General features: G+C 52.5%; 1 protein-coding gene across 1 annotated transcript in view; it reads left to right on the top strand.

Moving 5' to 3' along the window:
- Positions 1-2,740: 2,740 nt before the first annotated feature.
- Positions 2,741-22,435, top strand: part of CSF1R (colony stimulating factor 1 receptor) — a 29,714-nt gene continuing 10,019 nt past the window's right edge. The window contains exons 1-10 of the mRNA XM_027077028.2: positions 2,741-2,984; positions 6,862-7,119; positions 7,559-7,843; positions 9,488-9,624; positions 10,274-10,433; positions 14,206-14,392; positions 16,950-17,065; positions 17,219-17,339; positions 17,433-17,620; positions 19,375-19,490. Of these exons, the coding sequence (XP_026932829.1) occupies positions 2,837-2,984; positions 6,862-7,119; positions 7,559-7,843; positions 9,488-9,624; positions 10,274-10,433; positions 14,206-14,392; positions 16,950-17,065; positions 17,219-17,339; positions 17,433-17,620; positions 19,375-19,490 (1,716 nt within the window). The 5' untranslated portion in view covers positions 2,741-2,836. The remainder of the gene's footprint in view (positions 2,985-6,861; positions 7,120-7,558; positions 7,844-9,487; positions 9,625-10,273; positions 10,434-14,205; positions 14,393-16,949; positions 17,066-17,218; positions 17,340-17,432; positions 17,621-19,374; positions 19,491-22,435) is intronic.

Genomic DNA, 22,435 nt, shown 5'->3' on the forward strand with positions numbered 1-22,435 from the left:
GAGACAGAGGGAGACACAGAATCCGAAGCAGGCCCCAGGCTCTGAGCTGTCAGCCCAGAGCCCGATGCGGAGCCTGAACTCACGAGCCGTGAGATCATGACCTGAGCCGAAGTCGGATGCTCAACTGAGTGAGCCATCCAGGCGCCTCATTTGTTCTCTTGATAATGTCCTTTGATGACCAGAATGTTTCATTTCGCTGAAGCCCAACTTACTGAATTTTTCTTTGGTTGCTTGCACATCTGACATATCTAAGAAACCATTTCCATGTTCAGGTCATGCATGTTTACCCCTAGGTTTTCTTCTAAGAGTTTCATAGCTTTAGCTTTTGTATTTAAATCTTTGATCCTTTATGATTTTTCTATATGGTGCGAAGGGTCTAACTCCATTCCTTTGTATGTGGATATCCAGTTCTCTTGACACAACCTGTTGAAAAGATTGTCTTTTCCACATTAATGGCCTGGGCACCGTTGTTGAAAATCAATTAACCATAGATGTAAAGGTTTATTTCTGGACTTTCAACGTTATTCTGTTGACCTATATGCCTCTCCTTGTGTCGATACTGCACTGTTTTGATATCTGTAGCTTTGTAGTAAGTTTTGAAACTGGGAAGTGTGACTCCTCCAGCTTTGTTCTTTTTTAATATTGTTTTATCTACTTGGAGTCCCTTGAAATTCCACATGAATTTGAGAATCAGCTTTTCGGTTTCTGAAAAAATAGCCACTGGGCTTTCAATAGGGACTGCATTGAATTTACAGATCGCTCAGGGGAGTGTTGCCACTGGAATATTAAATATTCCAATTCATGAACACGGGATGTCTTTCCATTTGTTTAGTCTTGTTTATTTCTTTCAGCAGTGTTTTGTGGTTTTCAGGGTATATGTCTTGCATCTTTTTGGTTAAAGTTATTCTCAAGTATTTTTATTCATTTTGGTGTTATTCCAGATACACTTGTTTTTTAAACTTCTTTTTTAGATTGCTCACGGTCAGTGTATAGAAATACGACTGAGTTTTGGGTGTTGATCTTGTACCCTGCAACTTTGCTGAATGTATTAGCTCTAAGAGGTTTTTTTTTTTTCTTGTAGATTCTTTAGCATTTTTCTATGCATAGGATTATGTATTTTCTATACATAGGGTTTTTCTTATAGACTCATTAGGCTTTTTCAATACATAGGATTATGTCAAATACTTCTTCCTTTTGAATTTGGATATTTATTTTTCCTTGTGATTGCTCTGCCTAGAACGTCCAGTACAGTGTTAAATGGAAGCAGTGAAAGTGGTATCCTTGCCTTGTTCCTGATTTAAAGGGAGAAGTTTTCAATCTTTCACCATTGAGTTAGCTGCGAGTTTTTCATCCATGGTTTTAATTAACCATGTTAAAGATGTTGCCTTATGTTCCTAGTTTTGTGTGTGTGTGTGTGTTTTTAACATAAATTTTGTCAAAGGTTTTCTTCTGCATCAATTGGGATGATAATGTGGGTTGTGTTTACTCTATCAAGGTAGTGTATCAGATCGATTTTCACGTGTTGAACCATGTTTGTATTTCTGGGATCCCACTTTAACGTGCTATTATATTTGGTTTCCTAGTATTTTGCTGAAGACGTTTGCATCTGTATTCATCAGAGATATGGGTCTGTAGTTTTTTTTTTTTTTTTTCTTGTGATGTCTTTGTCTGGCTTTAGTATAAAGGTCCTCAATGAATGAGTTGAGAAGGGTTCCTTCCTCTTCTATTTTGTGAATGAATTTGAGAAGAATTGGGGTTAATTCTTTAAATATTTTGTAGAATTCACCAGTGAATCCATCTAAGCGAGGGTTTTTCTTTGTTGGGGGTTTTTGTTTACAGATTTACTCTCTTTGCTAGTTATAAGTCTATTCAGATTTTCTATTTCTTCTTGAGTCAGTTTTGTTTAGTATTCATGACTACTTGAGGTTCAGAACACTTTCCTGGAAAAAAAAAGTATATATGAAATATATTACATATACCTGAGTACATGGAAAGAATGATCACTTTCCTGGATCAATGCTGTATTGGAATTTTTTTACTTTCAAGAATTAACTCTAGAACCATGTTACTTAGAAATAAGAAGGAACATACTACAGGAATCAATTAAAAGGAGTAAAAACAATTGACTCCAGGAAAGAAAGGGGCAGAGGAATGCTATTTTTCTGAAGAAATATAGCAACACAATTTGACTCTTTGTAAAAATAAACAAACAAATAATTAAGCAACGTAAAGGGAGTTCTACAACCAGGCTGCCTAGATCAAAATCCCACCTCTGCCATCTGGTAGCCATGTAACTATGGAGAAGTTTAAGATGCTTGATCTCTCCGAGCCTCAGTCTTTCCATTTGCAAAATGGGAATGGCAATAGTACCCATCACATAAAGGTTCTACAGAAACCAGAGGAATCAGTGAATGTAAAGGGCTCAGCTGGGGAGTGTCCTGTAAATAGAAGTTTCTTGCTTCTATCATGAAGCTCTCCCAGACCAACCTAACTTTCCTTCTGGCTAAGCCAGAGCTGTCTGGCCACTCTGGAGACCCCTCCCTTTGTGCTACTGACTGTCTGCTTGACCTCGGGCATGTCTCTTCTGCCAGGATCCTTGGGAGGTGGTTTCAGAAGGGCCCTAAACTTAGCCAGCTCCCCCAGGCTCAGACTGGCCCTGTCCTAGACTCCAACCCCTCCCCCTGGGGGTCATGGCTTTGTTTTCTTCTAAAGACCCAAGATTTCCAAACTCTGTGGTTGCCTTGCCTAGCTAAAAGAGGAAGAAGGGGATCAGCCCAAGGAGGAGGAGGAGGAAGAGGAAAACAAGAGAAACAGCCAGTACAGCAGAGAGGAACGTATGCCCAGTGGTCCTGGTCACTACGGAGCTAGCGCTGAGACTCCAGGGCCTTGCCCACCCCTCTGCCCTGCATCATCCTGCTGCCTCCCCACTGAGGCCATGGGCCCAAGGGCTCTGCTGGTCCTGCTGGTGGCCACAGCTTGGCATGGTAAGACCAGGGACTCTGGGGGTTGGGGGGGGCAGAAATGAGTGACACAGGCGGCCCCTGTGCAAGGACTCTGTAAACCCCTGCTCCTCACGGGTGTCCCCACTCTGTGCCTGCATCTCTCCCAGCCTGGACTACAGGTTTGCAGGTATCTGCTTTGGAAAGGCAGCGGAGGAAAAGAGGGTATGGGTGGGGTGGAACCAGCCCAGCCAGGGCTGTGGATCCATTCCAGCTAAGATGTTGGCTCACCATGTGTCCTGAACAAGCCCCTGATGCTCTCAGGGCTGCTGTGTCCTCATCTGTCCAATGGCAGGTGTTGGGGGCAGTGGTGAACTAGACTAAAACGATGCTTTTCAAACTTTGCTATGCATACAGATTACCTGGGGATCTTGTCACAATGCACATCCTGACTCAGTGGGTCCCAGGTACAACGTGAGATTCTGCACTTCTAACAAGCTCCTAGGAGAGGCCAAAGCTGCTGGTCCAGACCTATGCCTAGTAGGGAGGCCCTAGAGAGCTCCTGATGGCTCTGCCAATTCTGCCAGCCCATGAGCTGTGGAGAGTAGGCAGGACCCAACTTGGAAAGGCCAGAGGGGGGAGGATCATTCCTCCAGAGGCTTGCGGAAGGGGCTGGAAGGAGAGATAAGAGGTTAGCCTCTCTGGCCCAGGGCTCAGGTGAGGTGAATTTGGGAGGAGATGAGAGGAGGGCCTGGGGCGGTGGTGGGGGGGGCTGGGGGGAGGGCAGTGAGGGACTCCCTGGCCAGAACCCTCCCAGACGTAGGCTGCTACCCTGCCTCCAACTCGCTGGTAGAGCCACACTGGTAAGAATCGCCTTCCCAGGAGGGTGCCTAACTGGAGGCGAGGGACTGGCGGCCTGGCTTGTAGCTACAGTTCTATTTGATCACATGCTTATTTGGAGGTATCTTGGGCCAGGATAGGGCTGGAGTAGGGTGGGAAGGCAGCATCAGCTCTGGCCTCCTCACAGTTCTGGGGCTGCAGGATCCTGGGGAGGAGGTACGTCTAGTCCCCGATGAGGAGATGGCCCACCCCACTGAAGGTCTTTTTCTGGCCCAACGTCTCTGGGCTTGAGTGTGTCTGGTTGTTTTTGTTTTTTTAATTGAGATGTAATTTACTTGCAGTAGAATGTACAGATTCTTAAATATACAGCCTGATGAGGTTTGACAAACATATACATTTGTGTACCCACCATCCCAATTAAGATAAAACTATTCCCCTCTCTCTAGAAAGTTCTATGGGTTTTATTTCACTGCCTTGTCCTGTCTTCATGCCCAGAATTTGCCCGTGGAACCCTGTTGGGGGTGGGGAGGTTGTCCAGCCTCCAGAACCAGAAGAAGGAAAAGATGGGAGGCAGCAAGCTGGAAGCCTCAGCTTTTAGCCCAACAGACCAGTCATGAGTGAGTGGCGGGCGAGGGCTGCTGTGAGGGAGTCAAGGGCCAGGCTCTGAACACCCTAGAGATGGTTAGAGGCTCCTTAAGATCCCGGTCTGATGAGGGGGCTACGTCCCAGGCCTTGGAGTGCCATGTGTGTGTGGGTTGAGGGAGAGGAGTGGAAGTTGGGGGACACCCTGGGAGCTGAGATGAGAGACAGGCACAGAAGGGGACCTTGGTCAGTGTCTGCCAAGCCCCAGCCCCCAGCCCAAGGAGGACTGGCCTGAGCAGGCTCTCCCCACTGGCCAAGCCAGCAGGGGGAAGTTAGGGGCAGAAGTTGAGGGTGTCAGCCTTGCTCTGCATGAATGTCCGGGACAACAGGACAAGACAAAACAGGACACATTTCTCTGACCACATTTCCAGGAAGCCGAGACAGCCACTAGAGAGACAGGGCAGGGGAGGGGAAGGGAGAAGGTGCCTGTGAGACCAGGCAGGTGCAGAAGGGGACCACAGCAAGAATCACAGAATCCGAGATCGCCAATGGTACGGTCACAGACTGTGACCTTTAAAGGTTCAAAACTTTAGATATTAGAGTGTCAGGACCAGAAGGGGGGTTAGAAATGTCTCCACTGAAGCAGTAGTCCAGGCCACCAGCAGTTGACTGAGACAAGGACTGCGTATTACCTCATCGAATCCTCCCAAGACCTCAGAGGTGGACACGGACTAATCCCATTGGATGGAAGAGCAGCTGAGGGTCAGAGAGGATAAGTGACCTACCCAGCATCAGGGAGAACCAAGTTTCAGACCAAGGGGGTGTGACCCCATAGTCCAAGCTCTCACCTGCAGTAAAACCCCGGGTGGGGGTTGCCGCACTGCTGCGGCTGTAATGGGGCAGCACCAGCTCTGTTGGGATTTGGGGACAGCCTGTCAGAAATGGCACCTGCCCCTCTCCCTGGTGGTCACGTGGCCCAGGAGGGATAAAAACCCCCAGGTGTCGGGTGGGCTTGGCAGAATTCACCAGTTCGCTCAATTCTTCATGCTGATCAGAGGCTCAGGCAGAGAGGCAACCTGCGCCTCTGATGGGTATAAAATCAAAACAGAACTTGAGTCATCCTGAAATAATTTGACAGGGAAGATCTTTCCAATTCTGAAGTCTGTGGTGGGGATGGGGTGGAAATAACCATTTGAGGGACTTTCGTGCAGGACAGTGAGACACCCTGAATTCAGCCAATTCCCTGGGGGGAGGAGTGTCCCTGTCCCTGTCCCTGTCACTAGAGTAGAGGGGTCAGATTCATCGGGAGCACCCAGTTGGTCAGTGGGAGAGCCAGGCCCTGCAACCCAGAATGTTCCAGTGTGCAGCAGGCGGCACTCCCTCTCCTGGGGGTCTCGCCCCTGGAGAGGGGACAGTAGCCAGGAGGGCCAGGAAACAGAAGTGAGAGCATCCGTGGGGGGAAGGGCTGCAGGCTGAGCGGAAACCGGGGGCCGGGCTGGACGCCAGCAATGTGCTTCCGCCCACACAGGCTCAGGGGCGCCTGGCAGCCCCCCCCCAAGGCCTTGAATCAGCTCTCACTTCCCTCCTTTGCCCCTATTTTCAGCCCTGGAAAAATGCTGACACTGCAGAGGCAGCGGGCCTTCTTCCCGGAGGGCCTGATATGGGCTGCAAGTTCTCTTTTCTCCTTCAAGCAAATTTTCCTTAAAAGAGATTGGCTTCCTAGTAAACAGAGCAGTGCTGGGGTGCTGGGCTGGACTGCTGACCAATCCTTACTATTTATTTGGTGACAGGTGAGGTCCCAAAGGCTTTCCATGCATTTAAACCTCCCGGCATCCCAATAAATGGGTACAAATTATTGCCTCCATTTTATAGGTGGGGCAACTGAGGCACAGAGCCTCTGAACCATCCCCCTGTGCTGCAGACCAGATGTCCAATGGTGGGAGCGGGCATGACAGAAGACTCTCAGAACCCTTCTAACACTGCTGGGCTGAGATCCTATGACCCTTTTCTTCTTTCCCATATAGATTAAGTCGGAGGACTTTGCCATGAACATTCCATCCATTTGTCTTTTCCTTTGCTTGTTTGAGTCCCCTGCTTGGAGCCAGGTCCTGGGCTTGGCACAAGGGATACGGCTCGCTTTGTCCATGGGGCCGAAGGGGTCAACCCCTGGGGAGGCTGGGAAGACTGAGGCAGGAGTCTGGGGGAGACCCCGTGGGACAGCAGGTGACTAGACGCTGAGAAAGCTCCCAGTCTCCGTTTCTCAGAGGAGGGGGCTGCTGGACATCAAGCCATCCCCAAGCAGGTTTGAAGTGGGGGTGGGGGGGCTGAGCACATGACAGAGGGGACAGGGACTTGTGTAAGGTGATTCCAAATCACAGCTGAATGCCCGCACTTGCACCACCCCTGCCAGGGCACTCCCCATCTCAGAGGCCAGGATCATCAGACCAGGAAGCGTCTCCTCAGGCCTCACTTCTGTCTATTTGCCACCCCCCAACCCCAGCTCAAGGGGTCCCAGTGATACAGCCCAGCGGCCCTGAGCTGGTCGTGGAGCCAGGCACAACAGTGACCCTGCGATGTGTGGGCAACGGCAGCGTGGAATGGGACGGCCCCATCTCCCCGCACTGGAACCTGGACCTCGATCCCCCCAGCAGCATCCTGACCACGAATAATGCCACCTTCCAAAACACGGGGACCTATCACTGCACTGAGCCTGGAAACCCCCAGGGGGGCAATGCCACCATCCACCTCTATGTCAAAGGTGAGGACTCTGAGCCCACCCCCAAGAGGCCTGGCCCAACAGGTCCCACTGGGAATGGGCGGGAGGGCTGGGCCCTAATATTCACAGCCATAAGAAGCCAGTTCCACATGTACTGAGTGCCTGCCATTAACAAAAACCTGTGCAGTCCTTCCAGTTTGATGTAGTCCTCATAATAACCCTGTGAGGTAGGCTCCATGGTTACAGCCATTTTCCAGAGGCTGGTGGGGTTGAGTCATTTGCCCACAGTCGCACAGCACCAAGTAATAGGGCTGAACCTGGCTCCAGCGTCCCCACTCTAAAGCACCGGCTGAGCTTCTCTGGTATTGTGTGACCTCAGGCAAACGATCAGCTTCTCTGAGCCTCCCTGTCCCCAGGGTTCAGGGACCACTCGGCCTGGTGGAGGGAGGACAGTTGTAACCCTGTATCCCCTCTGCCCCAGACCCTGCTCGGCCTTGGAAGGTGCTGGCCCAGGAAGTGACGGTGTTGGAAGGTCAGGATGCGTTGCTGCCCTGCCTGCTTACTGACCCAGCGTTGGAGGCAGGCGTCTCGCTGGTGCGGGTGCGTGGCCGGCCCGTCTTGCGCCAAACCAACTATTCCTTCTCGCCCTGGCATGGCTTCACCATCCACAAGGCCAAGTTCATTGAGAATCACGTCTACCAATGCAGTGCGCGAGTAGATGGCAGGACGGTGACATCGATGGGCATCTGGCTTAAAGTGCAGAAAGGTGCGTGGGGCCGGGAGGGCCAGAGAGCCGGCAGACGTACGAGCTGCGGCAGGGCCCGGGCCTGATGGAGAGTAATGGGGTGCCCCCTTCTTGGGCTTCTTCCGATTGTACCATGGTCGCCCATGGGGCACCTGCTGGGAAGTGACCTCAGCTCATGAGACACGCTATGCAGATGGTCTCACAAGGTGATGGAGGAGAGGGTGTGTGTGGGAGGGGAGGCTCTCTGAGAAGGTGCCATTTTATTCGAGCTGAACTATGAATGATGGGGAGCAGGTGGCTGTGCGAAGCTGTGCCTCGGCAGAGGAAACAGCAGGTACAAAGCCATGAGGTGGGAACAGGCCTTGAATGTTCCAGGAACAGAAGGAGGGCCCAAAGCGGCCCCACACCGTCAGACATGGATTTCCCACCAGTGCCGGCCTGGTGCCAGGTGCTGGGCACACGCAGGAAGGGTGGGGAGCTGAGTGCTGGGGAGGTGGGTGTGGGCACACAGGAAGGCTCTCACTGTGGGGGTGACAGTGGTGTGGTGAAACTTCATTCCTTTCCCCCTTGCCCTGACTAGGCTGATGGACTGGATTCTGGTTTCTGGAATGACTGGTGTGAGTAACAGGCTCGACACCTGGGCTTGAGACAGGAATCAGGTCCCTGCAATGAGGGCCAGGGTAAGAGTGGTATGGTTGGCCCAATGCCCTGGGGTTTTAAGGCCATGAAACCTGTTCAGGAAGTCACAGGACCCCACTATGTGGACAGAGGAAGTCCTTAGGTCTCTTTCCCCGCACTCCATCTGGCAGGGCCCTGGAGCCCTGGTGACCTTGGATGAGTCCCTTAGTGTCTCTGGACCTTGCAAAACTGGATTAGATCTTCTTCCAATGACAGCAATAGCCATGAACTTTAATTCAACACCTGCTCTATATCAGGCACTGTCCTGGCCGCTGGGGATGTCGCCTGTGGGGATTTGACATCTTTCCAGGAGAAACAGACTAGAGAGCAAATAACGTTTCAACTGGGATGAACAAGAAACCAAGCCGGAGAAAGCTGGATGTGTGTGGGGTGGGGTGAGGCGAATTCAGCTGACTGGTCACAGACGGCTTCTCTGAGCGAAAGATCTGAAGGAAGAGAGCGGCCACCCACTCGCAGCGTTGAAGGGAAAGCTCCGGGAGGGCGGGCGAGTGTACAGTGTGTGAGGTGGGAAGGCCGGTGCGGCTGCAGGGTGGTGAGCACCAGGCGGCAGGCGCTCAGCGGTCAGTAATGGGCCCGGGCTTGTATCCCGAGAGTAGTGGGAAGCCGCCCGATACTGGCCCAGGACACAGACGTGACACAATTTACATTCTTAAGAGCTCACTTGGGCTGCTGTGAGGCATCTGGGTTGTACAGGGGTCAGAGGGGGAGTGGGGGCCTTCCAAGTGGCTGTTGCAGGAATCCAAAGCAGAAAACGGGGTGACACTGGGGAGAGGTGGGGTGATGAAGGGAAGTGGACTTCAGAGAGTCTGTACAAAAGACAGGATTTGCTGTCTGGGGCCTCAAGGCTGACCCCCCACCCCCAGGATTTGGGATGGGAGCATGGTGGGGGCCCCAGCCAGTAGCCTGGCCCTGAGCAGAGCAACGGCTCAGGCCTGGGTGTTCATGGGTTGCTTCCCTTGGCCTCAGACATCTCCGGGCCTGCGACGTTGACGCTGGAGCCTGCAGAGCTGGTGCGGATTCAAGGAGAGGCTGCCCAGATCGTGTGCTCAGCCAGCAACATTGATGTTAACTTTGACGTCTCCCTCCGTCATGGAGACACCAAGGTCAGTCCCTGGGGAGACAGCAGGGTGAAGTGTGCCCACCCTGCCAGCACACCAGGCCTGGCAAGACCGAGCCCAGCCTCGCTGGGAGCTGGCTTTCTAGACTGAGGGCATGGGCCAGGCCCAGAGAGGGGAGTGCACCCGTTGCTCGTCAACAGCTGATTCAGGACCAGGATTCAGGCTCATGTCATTGAATCTTGTAGGGGAAGGGAGGTGGTACTCTACCCCCTTGTCCCATGACCTTTGCCCCAGCCTGTTGACAAGAGTCAGAGGTCAGTTCATTTCTGACTTAGCAAGGGGTTCCTAGGCCACCTTGAAGCCCAGGAATATAAAGGTGAGAGGGAAGCAGAGGGAGTAAAAGGGAATGGTTTGGGGCTGCATCTAAGAGCCCCTTCCTGTCCCACTGTGCTTATGTTGTGCCAAGCACAACTCTACCCCCATTTACGTGTAATCGTTCATTGTTCTTCACTACAACCCTAGGAGCAGGGGCCAGTGTTAGTGCCATTTTACAGATGAAGAAACTGAGGCTCAGAGTCCAGTCCCTTGCCCAAGAAAAGGCAGATAGTAATCTTTAAAGGCTGAGGATTTGAACCTAGAGTTTTCTAATCCCTCAACAACCCTGGTATAGCATATCCATTCCTTCTGGCTACAGCTCACAATCTCTCAACAATCCGACTTCCATGATAACCGTTACCAAAAAGTCCTGACCCTCAACCTCGATCACGTGAGCTTCCAAGATGCTGGCAACTACTCCTGCACGGCCACCAACGCCTGGGGCAACCACTCCGCCTCCATGGTCTTCCAGGTGGTAGGTGAGCATTAGGGTGATGGGGGAGGGTTGACGGGGATCCTGAGGTGAGGGGGTGTATAAGGGGATTGGGAAGGAGGGGGCTGATGGTGGAGAATGAGGAGACGCTGTTAAGAACACCTGCGCTAGATTTCCCTTATCTTGGGCCTGGCTAGGGAGCCACACCTCTGGAGTCCTTCCCAGATCCTCCCCCAGAATCCCTCGCTTCCTCCCTGGAGCTCCTACAGTGCATTACTGCATTTTGTTTTGTGATCAGTGTCCAGGAGGGACCTACTTTGCGGCTCACTCCCTCATTCATTCCTTCATGCCTGCAACACTCACGTCAGATGGACACAGGAGCAGACAATGCTCACCCAGTGTGATCAGGCAGGAAGTACGGGGTGTCCTGGGAACACCAAGGGGGTCCCCCAATCCTGGCTTGGACAGTGTGGCCTAAGCTAGGCCCAAAAGAATGGAGGTAGGTTAGCTAGGTAGAAGGGTGGGAAAGGAAGAGGAACCACACCGCGTATGTCAGGCCCAAAGGTAAAGGGAGCGGAGGGCATTTCAGGCATCAAAAGAAGTTGACAATGGCAGGGATGTGGAGGGGTGTGACAAGTGGCCAAGGAGGTGCAGAGATGGAGGCGGTATCCAGCCAGTAAAATGGGCGGGTAGTTTGCATCATATCCGGTTGGAAGTCATTGAGAGCTTTAGAGGAGAATGGCGGGATCAGGCTGCGTGGTGGGGTGCTTCGTGGCGGCCGGGAGCCCACACTCCCAGGCAGCACTCCAAGCTGACCCTGCTAACGACCAGCAGCTTGCTCCACTGCAAAATGGGATACTAACGGTATCAGCAGGAACTGTCTCAGAGGTTTGTTGTGAGAATTAAGTGAATCTGTAGATATACCCTGGCACAGAGTAAATGCTGCCTAAGTGTGCACAGGAGATGTTATCTGAGAAGGCCAGTCTGACGCCTTGTGCACTGGATGGAAGATCAGAGGCTGGAGAAGCAAAGGTCAAGACAGGCTGAGTCATTTGGGTCTGGCCATGACTTGTGTATTAAACGAGGGGTGGAGGGGAGAGAAGCATGACAGTCACCACCATGATGGCACCCGCACTAGGCTAGATGCACAGTAGACGCGACCTCTGCTGTGGGCCCCACTCTGTGCTGGGAGCTGTGGGGGGTAAAGGAGGAGAGGAGCCCAAAGAATTGTTCCCCAGTTAAGAGTTCTAATCCTATGTGTTTTCTAGTGCACGTCTATAGTAGTCACTCAATAAACGTTTGTGTCCATGAACACTTCTGGTCAGACAGTGTTCTGGATGCTGAGGATACAGCTGCAAAGACACGGAGACCCCTGCCCACATGAAGTTTGTGCTTTAGTTGGGAAAAGACAGCAATGAGCAAAATAAATCTTGAAAACCAAATCAATTCTATAGGGTTGCTTTTTAAAATCGGGTGGTCACCCCCTCTCTCTCTGCCCCTCCCCCACTCGTGCTCTCTCAAAAATGAATAAACGTGAAAAATAATAATAAAAAAAGGGGCACCTGGGCGGCTCAGGCGGTTAAGTGTCCGGCTTCGGCTCAGGTCATGATCTCACAGTTTGTGGGTTTGAGCCCCGTGTCGGGCTCTGTGCTGACAGCTCGGAGCCTGGAGACTGCTTTGGATTCTGTGTCTCCCTCTGTCTCTTCCTCTCCCCCACTCATGCTCTATCTCTGTCTCTCAAAAATGAATAAACGTTAAAAAAGAATTTTAAATTGGGTAGTCATCAAGGAAGGTCTCACTGGGAAGCTGACACTTGAGCAATGACTTGAAGTTGGGGAAGGGGTAAGCCAGGCAGATATCCTGCAGAACAGAGCTCCGGGCAGACAGCAAGCACTGTCCTTACGGCAGGACTGTGCTCACCACGCGCAAGGCACAGGTCAGCCGGTGTGGCTGGCGCAGAGTTCGGGAGGAAGAGTGGCACAAGGTGAAGTCAAAGAGGGAGGGGGCAAGGTGGCAGATTCCACAGGGCTCGGCTCGGTGAGCCAATGTAAGGACTTGGGCTTTTCCCCTTGAGAAAGATGGGGTGCCCATGGGTGGGTTTGAGTAAAGGAATGTGACACTTACTCTCACCCACTTTGTTGAGGGTGGAAATGGAGGCGGGGTGGGCAGTTAGGAGGCTACTGCAGTCGCCGAAGCTAGAGGTTACGGTGGCTTGATAAGGGTGGTGCTGAAGGAGGTGAGAAGATGGATGCAGGATGGATAGATAGACGTTCTCTGTTGGAGAGAGAAGACGAAAGCCTCACCCAGGAAGCTCACAGATTAGTTGGATAGAAAAGATGACCAGCCGAAGGGAGAGGCAGATGCGCAAAGTAGTGTTGATGTGGTACGTCATGAATGTGTCGTCTAGAAGGGTGGCAGGAGTCCAGAGGAGGGAGAGCTCCCTGTGGCCTGGAGTGGTGGGTGGAGACCCCCTGACGGGGAGGAGCCTTGAAGGATGAGAAGGATCTAAATAGAAAAAAGGAAGAGGACAGTGTTCCTGGGGAGAAAGTGGCTTGAACAAAACCTCCAAGCTTGGCTGGAATGGCTGCGGTGTGGTGTGTTCATGGGATGTTAGGAGACCCAGATGGGTGGGGTGGAGCATTGTGTGTGTGTGTGTGTGTGTGTGTGTGTGTAGGAAGAGGGGAGACAGCTAGATGGGCCTGAGGAGGAGAATTGATTGAAGAGAGCCTTAAATGCATATCTGTATAGTAGAGGTGATTGGGGACCCACAGGGGCTTTGGAACAGGTACATCACAGGGTAGAAGAGTGAATATTAGATTTCATGGAGCTGAGTAAGGAGAGGAGCCCCTGTATATCATCTAGTCCAGAGCTTTTTGCAAAGTCTTGGGGGATTTAAGAAAGCATTTCAGGGGCTTCCATTAGAGGCATGGAGAAGCTGAGTACATGGGGATTCTTGCCATAGCTCCTCTGCCTGAGATTCAACCACGGCAACTTGATTTTAATTCACGCAAGATTTAATTAGAAGAAACTAGTCAGGACTCTTTCAGGCACAGGTAACAGAAACCAACTTAAGCTGGCCTAATCACAGGGGGATTTTCATCAGCCTTATAGCTAAAAAGCCCATGGATATGAGCTTCAGGTAAATTGGATCTAGTTGCTTCTAGTTGTTTCTCAACTCTCAGCTGTACATTTTTCTTGTGGGACCCCTAGCAGCATCAGGCTTGACAACCTGAGTGGAATTAGGGCTTCTCCTTTCTCAGAGCTCCAACAAAAATCATGGAAATAAGTGTCATGGACCCATGGGCACAAGTGCCTACCCCAAACCACTCACTGGTGTAAAGGGGGCATCACCTTGACTGGCTGGCCTGAGTCACATGCCTGCTTAGAGCTGGATGTGGAAGCCTCGCTGCCTGAACTATTACCAGGAGAAGGGGAAATAGGTGAGGGCATCTGAAAAAAACAGAAGATTTTTATGTTTTTGCTACTGAAAAAGTTTCAAAAAGTTACAACAACACAAATATACTCAATCTCTTTGTTATACAGATAAGGAGGCAGAGGTAGCAAGGAGAATCAAAATTTGTCCAGGTTCTCCCAGGGACTCAGTGAAGAGAAGAGTTTGGGCTTCTATGGGGCAGTGGTAAGCAGGAAGATGTCAGAGGGAAAGTTTTGGTTAGAGGTGGGGGCTGTGTGCCTGGCACATAGTAGGCACTCAGGAAGGGTCCAGCTGAATGGCTGAATGAATGGGTAGATCACCAGTGAACAAACCAACTGAGACATCTTCCCACTAATGCCAGATCTTTATGTGTTACACTTTCCAGAGAGTGCCTACTTGAACTTGACCTCTGAGCAGAGTCTCCTCCAGGAGGTGACTGTGGGTGAGAAGGTTGATCTCCAGGTCAAGGTGGAGGCCTACCCAGGCCTAGAAAGTCTTAACTGGACCTATCTGGGACCCTTCTCTGACTACCAGGACAAGCTCAATTTTGTCACCATCAAGGACACATACAGGTACCACCTATCAGCTCCCATCTGGAGAGGCCCACATCCAGAAGGGGAATGCTTCCGCCAGGAGGCAGGACACTGACTGGGTCACGTCTCAACCTTGCTGGTGACCTTGAGTCCCTTCCCCTTTCTCTGTCTCACTTTCCCTGATCTTAGAACCTCGATATCAATCATCTGTGTTTGAGATTGAAATCAAATTGGCTTGCCCCTCTGTCCCACATCCGTGGGAGATCCAATGCCCTCCTCAAGAGCTCTACCATTTCTTGGGGGTGTGCACTCTCCTGCTCACTCAAGAACTCTTAATCTCATTCTCTTCTTTTGCGGCCGATCCAAATACAGAAGACCACTGCTCCATGATTTCTACTAAACACACTCGTAATAAGGACTGCACAGGGACTCTGCCACATACATGGGTTTGGGGGGTAGAGAGAATTCACATCACATGATCACGTATACATCAAAAGTTCTTGAAAGGCCTGTGGTGGCCCGCTTCTGAGAATTTCTCACTAGCTATTCTTGTCCACAGGCTCAAAACTCTTCTCACAAAGTGCCATCTCACTGTATCTCCTCTTTTCTCCCATCTCTCCACTTCCAGACTCTTGCTTCTCCTGCAAACACATGTTAGAAGTCCCTTTTTCCTGTCTCCTTACGTCCTCAGGGTGTTACTTTCCCATCCAAAGTGGCCTCACCAATGTAGACTTCTACACAAAAGAGTCTCCTCCACGGGAGAAACACCATGGCACGTGTCAAAACGATAGTTGCTTCACCCGCTTCTATTTGAAGGAGAGTCCAGCGTTCAAGGACAGCAAGCGTGCGCTGTGCGTGCAACCGCTTCCCCTCCCACACTCTTGATAGATATCTCTAATTCTAATCCATTTTTGAACTCTTTCCTTCAGGGTCCAAATGCAGCCTCGGAGTCCTTCTTGACACAGTCCCAAACAGTATTTTCATTATAACTGACTCAGGCAAGGAAATGTTTTTACCATCCCCTGGGGCAGATAATCCTTCAGCCGTCTTCCAACTCCAGAACTCTCTGGGGTTCTCTTTCTAGCTGCTGAAGCCCAGACCTCATTAAATCCTGGACTCCTGCTTTCCAGTTGTCAGAATCAGCACAGAACGAAATGTTCAACAGAACAAAAATGTTTCCTTGTCCTCATTTTTCTCTTCTCAGTTTCCTTCTCACCCATTCTGGTCAGGATTTCGAGCCTCCCCTTGTCTAAAGCAGAAGTTCTGAATCTGGAACCTATCGACCCCTGGGAGGGGGACAGTCCAGGGACAGGTGAAACATTGGTCCATAAGCAACAGGGACATTGTGGAAAGAAACCATGGAGCTCCCCCAAAATGCAGTAGCGTGGGGCCATCCAGCACAGGGCAGATAACCCGGGGCACCAAACAGCCACCAAACTTAGCTCATGTGATGGATGTGTTCATAACGGTGACTTTGAGTCCGGCAAAAAGAAGTTAAATTCTTTCAGCTTACCAAGCAGATGAGTGCAGGGGTTCTGGACACCAAAGTTCTGGCTGGAAGAGATTGCCCTTTGCATACCATGGGTTTTAGTCTAGTAGGATTTATAATTAGATGCTATAATGTTTTTTTTGTTTTTTTTTTTTAAATTTTTTTTCAACGTTTTTATTTATTTTTGGGACAGAGAGAGACAGAGCATGAACAGGGGAGGGGCAGAGAGAGAGGGAGACACAGAATCGGAAACAGGCTCCAGGCTCTGAGCCATCAGCCCAGAGCCTGATGCGGGGCTCAAACTCACGGACCACGAGATCGTGACCTGGCTGAAGTCAGACGCTTAACCGACTGCGCCACCCAGGTGCCCCTATAATGTTTTTTTAAACAACTTATTTATTACCTAAATTATGCACGTCCGTTACGGACAAATGCCAAAATAGGGCTTAAGAAAAGAAAAAAACAAAAAATTACCTGGAATCAGCTGAGGATAACTGACATGTTTCTCATTTGCTTCCAGGTCTTTTCTGCAGCAAAGGGCACCATTAAACTGCGTACCTACAATGAGTCGGGCTCTGTGTCAAGCACCCTGAATATATGTCCCTTTAATCCTCAGGCCAAATCTGTGCATTAATTACCATCAGTGTTGCCCTCACAGAAAAGGAGACAGAGGGTCAGAGAGGGCGAGTACTTGTCTAAGATCACACAGCTAAGAAATGATAGCCCCAGGACTTGAGCCCTGGTTGCTGTGGCCCCATGGCTACATCCTGCCTCTCGTCCCTCTCACGGTCCCTCCTGGCAGGGCTGGTGCTTTAGAGATAGCAGCTAATGTGCCTTCCAGGGTCGGCACCTCACAGACATCATTTCTACTAAACCTCAGAACAAAACCACTTCATAAACGAGAGAAGAAATTAAGGGAATTGGATTGGTTTTCCCATGTCTCAATGGCACTCAGCCTGGGGACCTGGCTTAGCCAAGGCCTTTGTGCCCTGGACGCTTTACCAAAAATAAAACAAAGCCCTTTAGGGAGGTTGTCTGAGCCCACTGTCCTGCAGGGGCCATACCAGGACTGGGGTTCACGCCAGACGGCCTGCCCCTTTCGTGCAGGTACACCTCGACCCTCTCCCTGCCTCGCCTGAAGCGCTCGGAGGCCGGTCGCTACTCCTTCTTGGCCCGAAACGCTGGAGGCCAGAATGCCCTGACCTTTGAGCTCACCCTGCGATGTGAGTGATGGAGCGAGGGCTGGGCACTAAGGTCCCTGGGGCTTGCAGGTGGGGGTGATGGAGGGATAGCAGCTCAGTGCAGGATGGTCACACAGGGGAGTTGGGGCCTCTGGGGCTGATCCCTCCCTCTACCACTCCTCTCTTTCTCCTCAGACCCCCCGGAGGTAAGGGTCACAATGACCCTCATCAATGGCTCGGACACACTGCTCTGTGAAGCCTCCGGGTACCCCCAGCCCAGTGTCACGTGGCTGCAGTGCAGGAGCCACACCGATAGGTAAGTGGCTCTGCTTACCTTCTTCACCCCGGGCTGCGGAGCCAAGGGGGGCTGGGCATCCCAAAGCTCTAAGCCACACTCTGCTCTTCCCAGGTGTGATGAGTCTGCAGGGCTGGTCCTAGAGGACTCACACTCTGAGGTCCTGAGCCAAGTGCCCTTCCACGAGGTGATCGTCCATAGCCTGCTGGCCATCGGGACCTTGGAACACAACAGGACATATGAGTGTAGAGCCTTCAACAGCGTGGGGAATAGCTCCCAGACCTTCTGGCCCATCTCTATAGGTGAGCCTTTGCCCCTCCCAGCCCATGGTGGGAGGCGGGCTCGGGAAACTGCCCCAGCCCCCTGGAGGCCAGGGCCAGAGTGCCAGAGTGGAGCAGATCCCAGCCCCATCGTGTTCCACCTCTTGGGGTCTGATTCCAGGCGCCTCCTGACCAAAGGTCTCCTGAAGAGGCCAGGTGGAGGAGTCTGGACCGCATGGGACTAGACACAGGGAGGAGAAGGGCAAAGGGCAGCAAGCCGTGAGGCCCAGAAAGAAAGCAGCCTGGAGCGTGGCCTCGTCTGGCCCCTCCGCTCATCTTCCTGCGCTTTAACTCACTCACTAATTCACAAGTGTGGATATGTGGCATCTGCTATGTGCCCAGCACTCACTCGGATGAGCAGTGCCTCCATGGGGCTTAGAGCCTGGTGACAGAGACAGGCAACAAGTGAACACAGTCCATCCCCACCCCAGGGCCAGCCTTGACAGCCTCCTCCATCCCTCTTGGACTCTCTTCCCTCCAGAGACACAGCCCCGTCCATTCAGGGCCACTGTCGGAGGGTGGGGCTGATGGCCAGCACTGGGCGCTGACACAGGCTGTGTCCATTTAGAGGAAGGGGTGCCTTTCTCTGTGTCGCACAAAGGCTCCAGGTGTCTGGGTCTGAGAGGCCCAGAGCCGTAGAGACCCACAGCACCTTCCGACTTCCAACAGCCAGGTTTCAGCACCACTGTGTAGCAAGCCCCGGGGAGACCCTCTGGGCAGAGGACAGAGTGGGAGCCTCGGACTGGCTCAGAGGTGGCCCCTCAGGTGCCTTGGGGCAGCTGTGACCAGGGCCAGATTCTGCGTGCAGCTGCCCGTGGCTGCTCTGTCTCACTGCTGGTGGTCCTATATTAAAAAGACCATACTGACATTTCACTGCATGCTTACCCTGTGCCAGGCATTGTGCTAAGCACCTTATAGTCATTATCTCAGCGAGCTCACATGACCCCAGGAGGTTGGCACTATTTTCCTTCCCGCTTGGGAGATGATGAACCTGAGGCTTAGGGAGAAGTCACACACGTTCAATGTCACACACCTCCTAAGTGGCAGAGGTGAGATCTGGCCTCAGAACCACGCTGGTGTTGATGTGGAAAATGGAAGTTACGTCCTTCAAACGCATTGAAAGAATTAAGGTTATTGGTCTGGGAAGAAGAGAGCCAGTGGCCATGAGCCAGGCTTTCAGACCCTTAGAAGGGCTGTGTGGTTCCAAAGGGCCCTCGAGGAAGCAGCAGGGAAATGCTGGGAAGGCAGAGTTCAGTCTAACCTCCAGGTCTGTCTCTCTGAGCTGCCCAGAGCTGCCCAAAGGCGTAGGAGCTGAACACCCATCACTAGTGTGTGTGTGTGTGTGTGTGTGTGTGTGTGTGTGTGTGTGAGTGCGCGCGCGCGGAAGCCACAGCCGGTACTAAACCAGCTTGCTGCAGAGGCTCCTTGCACTGGCAGGAGTGGGTACTGCACGACCTGAGGGGTTCCCCAGCCACAGACGCTGTGACTTCGGGCAGGGTTTGGGGCGAGGCATGAGCAGAACTGGAGAGGCCGTCCTCCCCGCCCCTGGCTGGGGGCGGGCCTACAGGAAGGCTTTGCGAGGGTCTGGGGCTTCTGGGGGAGAAGAGACTGCTCAGTCAACAGGCATTTACTGAGCATCTACTGTGCTCCAGGCAGTGCAGTGGCCTGCTCTCAGTGGTGGCGGAGGGTCCTGAAGGCCCCCTCTGCCGTCTCCCTCCTCTGCTCTCCCTTTCCAGGAGCCCACACACAGCTCCCCGAGGAGCTGCTCTTCACGCCCGTGCTGCTCACTTGCATGTCCATCATGGCCTTGTTGCTGCTGCTGCTCTTGCTGCTTTTGTACAAGTATAAGCAGGTGAGCCTGGGCAGGGTGGCAGGGTGGGGAGCCAGGCGCCTGGTGGCCTGGGGGAGTGTCACCGGGTTGCAAGGATCTAGCCTTTAGCCCCCGCACACCCAGTCGTTCTGTCACCCATTCAGCCAGCCGCTTTTCAGCGGGCGCCAACTGTATGCGAACGTGAGTGGCTGGGTGCCAAGTGAGCCCAAACTCAGAGCCTCTGAGGCTCTTGCCTCGTAGGGTTGACCGTCTTGAGCAGGAGATGGCTGCAAGTCAAATAACCGGAAAAGACAGGGTATGGATTACAGAGCTTAATGCCCTCAACAATGGCAGCATGTAGATAGCATCACTAACCCCATCTTACAGAGTTGGAAGCTGAGGTTCTGAGAGGTTTAGACAGTGCTCTAGTCTACAGCCAGTCAGTGGCAGAGGCTGGGTTTAAAAAAAAAACATGTTTTTTAACCATCACGTGAAACACTGAATCATCTTATCTTTCCCTCGCAACAACCTGGAAGCAGGGAGTGTAGCAGCCAGCATTTTACAGTAAGGAAACTGGGGGGTGGCAAGGTTGAAGAATCTGCCTGAGGGTCCCAGGTGCCTCCCACATGCCAGCCCGAGGCCTCTGCCACCTTGCCTAGCTGCCTTCCTACACAAAAGATGGTGGCCGCTGCAATAGATACTGAGGCCTGTGGGAGGTCAGAGGTAGAAGGATCTCTTCTGTTGGTGAGGAAGGGAGCCTGCTTGGAGGAGGTGGTTGGCATGGGTGGGACAGACCTTGGAGAATGGGGGTGGGGGGTGTGCAGCAGGGGGAGACAAGGCTCAGGGAAAGGGTATCTCTGGGGAAGGGTAATGTGTGCAAAGGGGAGAGAGGGGGGAAAGACAGAGGCGAGTTCTGAAAATACTGGTCCCTGGAAGAGGGAGGAGGCAGATGGGGCAGGTTGAGGGGTCCAAGAAGTTGGACCCCATCCTGTAGGCTCAGAGCCATCCGTGGGTTTGAACAAGGGAGCAATGTGATTTAGGGGTGAATAACCACCTGGTGGGCCTCCTCTGCTGCCTTCTCTTCCCCACCTCGGGGGTTTTAGTATGAGAAGAGGGCTTGGAGTAGGCAGTGTGGACAGGATATTTGGGCACCCTGGGGGCCATGGGGTCAGCTCTCATGCTCATGCCAGCACCCAGCAAACAAAGGCCTCAGACCAAGACTTCAGGGATCTGCGTCCAGCTCCAAAACTGTTTTGCCATGAGACCTTGGCTGACTCACTGCCCACTCTGGTCCTCAGTTTCCCCACCTGTACCATGGTAACATCTTCTTCCTTTGACATTCCAAGAGCCTCCTGAGAGTCTGGGGTTGGGAGTTGGATAGATGTGGGTCCTGTCTCTGCCAGTCTCCAGCTATTAGAACTCTGGGGAAGTTGGGAGTGTCTCTGTCTCTGTTTCTCCAACTGTGAAATGGGGTTAATAATGGCGGCCACCCTACCAGGCTGTCGTGAGGATTCAACAACAGAATGTAGGTAGGGGACTTAGCAGGGTGCTGGGCACAGACAGAGCTCAGGACAGAAGCTGCCCGCCCTTGTCCCAGGAGGAAGCTGACTGGGGAACCTGAGTTAGCTCACGCATCTTGGGACTGGAGGGGTGTCTGAGGTTGGGCATCTCCTTGACTACACACACAGAGCGGGCCCTGCTCGCCCACCTCTATGGACAGGACTTAACTCACTCTTGTGGCCGCCTGTTCCTTCTCTGAGGAGCTCTGATTATTGCCAACTTCTTCTTTATACGGAGCTGAAAACTGCTCCCAGTGCCCCACAGAGCTGCCTCCTCAGCCCATGACACTCCTGCTGAGATTCCAGAGAAGGGTCCAGTTCCCTCTCCAGCCCTTTCTACCTTGAGCTGTCCAGCGCCCTTGGCCAGTGTTGGTTTGAGGGCACCTTTATCTTCTCTCCATGGGACCATTTTTGGAATGTGGAAACACCTCATTTCCCATCCAGGAAACTCAGCTGCCCCCTGAGCCCATCCAAGGCCAAGAAAAGGAGGGCATCCCATGAGACAAAACCTTGAGGGGTCAAGATGGCCTTGGCCTTACCTCAGGGCCTTCCACCCAATTCCCCTCTGCTTTGCCCCATGGGGTTCTGAGATTTGCTTCTGCACTGAGAATTCAGCCTGGACTAAGGGGTGGCTCTAGCTGGGGGTGGGGGGAAGGGCTGTTTCTGCCTCAGGGCTGAGTCATCGCCTTTCTGGCCCCAGCCAGACCACAGGGGGGCCACAGGGGGAGGAGAAAAGGTCAGGAGTCAGCAGGCTGGTAGGAGGGACTCAAAGAGGAAAGGATGAGATAGGGAGGAGTGCAAGCTGGGATTCTGGAGTCAGAACCGACCTCTGGGGACTGGAGGCCTATTGGGGCCGGACAGGAGGGTCTCCAAGGTTTCCAGTGGGACATGTTGAGGTCACTACCTTCCTAAGACAGAGACCATCCAACAGCCCAGAAACAGCAGGCCTAGACAGGGAGGGCCACAGGACTTTGATGTCTCCCTGCCCATCTCAGTCGCTGAGGGGCAGTGAGGGTGAGCCTGGGCCTGGGCCTGCCGCGAGGAATAAGAAACATGGCGCACACTGAGTGTTCAGCTTGGCTGAATGCAGCTCACAGGGGTGCTCAAGGAGCACTCCCTACTCTCTTTGGAACTACTCCCGTTAGCAAACCTGGTTGAGGTGGCCCATCCCACCTTCCCTGTAAGGGCTCTCCCTCCAAGGAGACCCTCTACATAGAAGCCCTGGGGAGCCAAGGTGGCACAGAAGAAGAGGAAGGGATAGGGACGCCTGAGGTGTGGCGGGGAGAGAGCTGTGTCTTCCTCCTGGTAGAGTCTGGGATTCAGACATCTGTGAGATCCAGCCAGACAGTCTCTTCCTCCTGTGATCCCCCTCCCTTTCCCCAGTATCCCCTGCCTGGCTGGGGGTGGGGAAAGGAGAGCAGCTCTGGG

This window comes from Acinonyx jubatus, chromosome A1 (genome assembly GCF_027475565.1).
Source record: "Acinonyx jubatus isolate Ajub_Pintada_27869175 chromosome A1, VMU_Ajub_asm_v1.0, whole genome shotgun sequence".
Lineage (NCBI taxonomy): Eukaryota > Metazoa > Chordata > Mammalia > Carnivora > Felidae > Acinonyx > Acinonyx jubatus.